This window comes from Perca flavescens, chromosome 18 (assembly GCF_004354835.1).
Source record: "Perca flavescens isolate YP-PL-M2 chromosome 18, PFLA_1.0, whole genome shotgun sequence".
NCBI lineage: Eukaryota > Metazoa > Chordata > Actinopteri > Perciformes > Percidae > Perca > Perca flavescens.
This window is the reverse complement of record NC_041348.1, coordinates 31796269-31801268: the sequence shown is the minus strand read 5'-3', so window position 1 is coordinate 31801268 and position 5000 is coordinate 31796269. Positions and strand designations below refer to the sequence as shown.

The 5000-nt window shown below is 39.0% G+C and overlaps 1 protein-coding gene across 1 annotated transcript in view; it reads right to left on the bottom strand.

Moving 5' to 3' along the window:
* The window catches only part of mboat2b (membrane bound O-acyltransferase domain containing 2b), a 32973-nt gene that overhangs the window by 17298 nt on the left and 10675 nt on the right, over positions 1 to 5000 (bottom strand). Inside the window, exons 2-3 of the mRNA XM_028605959.1 lie at positions 2155 to 2300; positions 284 to 361 (exon numbers count right to left, since the gene is read on the bottom strand). Coding sequence (XP_028461760.1) covers positions 284 to 361; positions 2155 to 2300 — 224 coding nt within the window. The remainder of the gene's footprint in view (positions 1 to 283; positions 362 to 2154; positions 2301 to 5000) is intronic.

Here is a 5000-nt window from a genome sequence, read left to right as displayed (position 1 = left end):
CGTCCCTGTGTGTGTAACAAGCATGTGTGTGTGTGTGTGTGTGTGTGTGTGTGTGTGTGCACGAGCCTAGGAGCATTTGACTAATGCTCTGTTAAAATAACAATGAAATGCTGAGTTATTGACTTTAGACCAGGTTTTTGTTGGTCAATGGTGAGATCACTTCCTGCTGCCTCAAGATAGCAATACTCCCAGAATGCACCTGAACACACCTCCCTGTAAGACCAGCACTCCCAGAATGCACCTGCAGCAGCAGTGGTGGTTAGGAGGACTTGGTGAAACTAACTTGTGCATGTGTTCGACTCCGGTCAGGATCATGACGCCGTAGGTGAGTCCACTCTGAACCAGGAAGTGAAGAGCGTACCTGGAGACACAAACAGGAAATACAACTTCAGGTAAACACTGACCACAGGTAGTTAGCTGACGAGATCCGTCAGAGTTGTTGGAAGAGTTCCCAACTGCTGCCAGTTGTTGTGCTAAGCTAGGCTAACACATCCTGGACCTGTCTCTGTTATATAATATCAACACACACACACACACACACACACACACACACACAAACACACACACACACACACAGATACACACACACACAGATACACACACAGGCACACACACAGATACACACACACACAGACAAACACACACACACACACACACACACACACAGACACACACACACACAGACAAACACACACACACACACACAGACACACAGAGACAAACACACACACAGACACACACCAGGTGTTTGGAGTACTGTCTCTTTAAATCCCTCTGTCACGTGTCTGTCAGGGTTGACCTCTGTGTTGTTATTGTGAGATTTTGGTGTGTAAAAGGGTTAGAAACTAACTAAACTAACTAAACTAACTAAACTAACCAAACTAACTAAACTAACCAAACAAACTAAACCAACCAAACTAACTAAACCAACCAAACTAACTAAACTAACTAAACTAACCAAACAAACTAAACTAACCAAACTAACTAAACTAACTCAACTAACTAAACTAACCATACTAACTAAACCAACCAAACTAACTAAACTAACCAGACTAACTAAACTAACTAAACTAACTAAACTAACTAAACTAACCAAACAAACTAAACTAACCAAACTAACTAACTCAACTAACTAAAATAACCATACTAACTAAACTAACTAAACTAAATAAACTAACCAAACTAACTAAACTAACCAAACTAACTAAACCAACCAAATTAACTAAACCAACCAAACTAACTTAACTAAACAAAAATAAATAAACTAACTAAACTAACCAAACTTAATCAACCTAACTAAACTAACTAAACTAACTAAACTAACCAAACTGACAAAACTAACTAAACTAACCAAATTAAACTAACTAACCAAACTAACTAAACTAACCAAACTAACCTGACTAACCAAACTAACCAAACTAACTAAACTAACCAAATTAACTAAACTAAACTAAGTAACCAAACTAAACTAAGTAACCAAACTAAACTAAACTAACTAAACTAAACTAAATAAACTAAACTAAACTAACCAAACTAACCAAACTAACCAAACTAACCAAACTAAACTAACCAAACTAACCAAACCAAACTAACCTCACTAACTTAACTAAATAACCAAACTAACCAAACTAAATAACCAAACTAACTAAACTAACTAAACTAACTAAACTAACTAAACTAACTAAACTAACTAACTAAACTAACTAACAAAACTAACTAACCAAACTAAACTAACTAACTAACAAAACTAAACTAAACCAACCAAACTAAACTAAACTAAACTAAACTAACTAACCTAAACTAACTAAACTAACCAAACTAAACTAATTAAACTAACCAAACTAACTAACCAAACTAAACTAACTAAACTAATTAACCAAACCAACCAAACAAACCAAACTAAACTAAACTAACCAAACTAACTAAACTAACTAACTAAACTAAATAACCAAACTAACCAAACTAAACTAATTAAACTAACCAAACTAACTAACCAAACTAAACTAACTAAACTAATTAACCAAACCAACCAAACTAACCAAACTAACTAAACTAACCAAACTAACTGAACTAACTAACCAAACCCAACTAACTAAACTAACTCGGTTGGTTATGGACAGGGTAAATCCCATGGTGTGTGTTTGGTCTTCTCACCAGCCGAAGCAGAAGAGAGCGAAGTAGAGTCCCAGTAGAGTGGCCACAGCGTGTCTGATGAAGGGACTGGTCTTACTGGGATGGAGGAAGAGACGAAACCAGAAGGCCGACAGCAACGCACACAGCTGGCACACCACAAAGTTCACCTGCACACACACACACACACACACACACACACACACACACACAGACACACACACACAGACAAGAAACAAGCAGCAGTGTAAAGTTAACAAGCAATTAAGCACCTTAAATGTCCATCCACTAAAAGTTCTGTTGTTGCTGCTGACAGACTCAGGTTATTATTCTAAGAGTCTGACAACATTATGGGATGGATCCCTACAGAGATAGACCTTTTAGTTAAAGAGTAAGATCCTTTTAGTTTAACATGAAACAGCCCCGAAATCACCATCACCAAACTACACCAGACTCCATGTAAATAATCAGGACTTTTAGCGTGTATAGAGCCAGCATATCTCCACCAGACTCCATGTAAATAATCAGGACTTTTAGCGTGTATAGAGCCAGCATATCTCCACCAGACTCCATGTAAATAATCAGGACTTTTAGCGTGTATAGAGCCAGCATATCTCCACCAGACTCCATGTAAATAATCAGGACTTTTAGCGTGTATAGAGCCAGCATATCTCCACCAGACTCCATGTAAATAATCAGGACTTTTAGCGTGTATAGAGCCAGCATATCTCCACATGTAAATGGGTGAATTAAGGGTTTATTTCAACCAAACCAGAGTGGTGATTGTTGGAACAGTGGAAAGATGAACCAAGACGGCTTTTGGTAGTTTTATTTAGTTTCTGTCCGCTTTGAATGAAGTGTGTTTTACAATGATAAAAGTCCTGATTATTTACATGGAGTCTGGTGGAGTTTGGTGATGGTGATTTCGGGGTTATACTAAAAGGATCTTACTCTTCAACTAAAAGGTCTATCTCTGTAGGGATCCATCCCATAATGTTGTCAGACTCTTAGAATAATAATCTGAGTCTGTCAGCAGCAACAACAGAACTTTTAGTGGACTCTAACTGCTGCTGAACATTAGTCCTGTAGGGTTACATTACAGCTCGGTTCTGGTTTAATACTGGACCAGGTCAGAGACTGTTGGTCCCATCAGACAGTCTGAAACATGGAGACAGAGGGTCCAGTGTTAGTGTCCATGCTGGCGGAGGCTTGTGTGTATTTTGAGGTGTTTTCAGAGTGTTTGAGTGGAATAAGTGTCGTCATCCTTCTGTGACGTCTCTGCTGATAAATTTAGAGCTTCGTAGATATTTATAGTGTGAGTTACGAGCTGCTGTCCGGCAGACAAATCACCTCACACAGGATCTATATCTGCTGCTGCTGTTCTGCCTCAGCAGGGATCCTCAAAGTCATTACTCAAAGGTCCGCATATGGTTTTAAGTTTAAGGTTGCAGGGTCAGAACGACTGGCAATGACAAATTAACATTTAATCAACCCAATTTTAACTTTTAAGTGACATACAAGACAATGTCTCCATGTTTCTGATGGGAACAATGCTGGCTCTATACACGCTAAAAGTCGTGATTATTTTCATGGAGTCTGGTGGAGATTTGCTGGCTCTATACACGCTAAAAGTCCTGATTATTTACATGGAGTCAGGTGGAGATATGCTGGCTCTATACACACTAAAAGTCCTGATTATTTACATGGAGTCTGGTGGAGATATGCTGGCTCTATACACGCTAAAAGTCCTGATTATTTACATGGAGTCTGGTGGAGATATGCTGGCTCTATACACGCTAAAAGTCCTGATTATTTACATGGAGTCTGGTGGAGATATGCTGGCTCTATACACGCTTAAAAGTCCTGATTATTTACATGGAGTCTGGTGGAGATATGCTGGCTCTATACACGCTAAAAGTCCTGATTATTTACATGGAGTCTGGTGGAGATATGCTGGCTCTATACACGCTAAAAGTACTGATTATTTACATGGAGTCTGGTGGAGATATGCTGGCTCTATACACGCTAAAAGTACTGATTATTTACATGGAGTCTGGTGGAGATATGCTGACTCTATACACGCTAAAAGTCCTGATTATTTACATGGAGTCTGGTGGAGATATGCTGGCTCTATACACGCTAAAAGTCCTGATTATTTACATGGAGTCTGGTGGAGATATGCTGGCTCTATACACGCTAAAAGTCCTGATTATTTACATGGAGTCTGGTGGAGATATGCTGGCTCTCTACACACTAAAAGTCCTGATTATTTACATGGAGTCTGGTGGAGGTATGCTGGCTCTATACACGCTAAAAGTCCTGATTATTTACATGGAGTCTGGTGGAGATATGCTGGCTCTATACACGCTAAAAGTCCTGATTATTTACATGGAGTCTGGTGGAGATATGCTGGCTCTATACACGCTAAAAGTCCTGATTATTTTACATGGAGTCTGGTGGAGATATGCTGGCTCTATACACGCTAAAAGTCCTGATTATTTACATGGAGTCTGGTGGAGATATGCTGGCTCTATACACGCTAAAAGTCCTGATTATTTACATGGAGTCTGGTGGAGATATGCTGGCTCTATACACGCTAAAAGTCCTGATTATTTACAGTAGTTTTATTTAGTTTCTGTCCACTTTGAATGAAGTGTGTTTTTTACGATGAAACATTGTAAGTTCCCCTTGCAGGATTAATAAAGTATACATTACATTAGGCTACATGATATTAAAAAATGCCCCAAAAAATATAATTGTAAACTCTTGTCATTAGGATTTGATTCTATAAGTAAGATTGAATAGCCTCAGACAGGTTGAGTTTCGGGGACTTCAGCGCCGAGGGAGTTCCTGCAGCGTTGGGTTTCGGC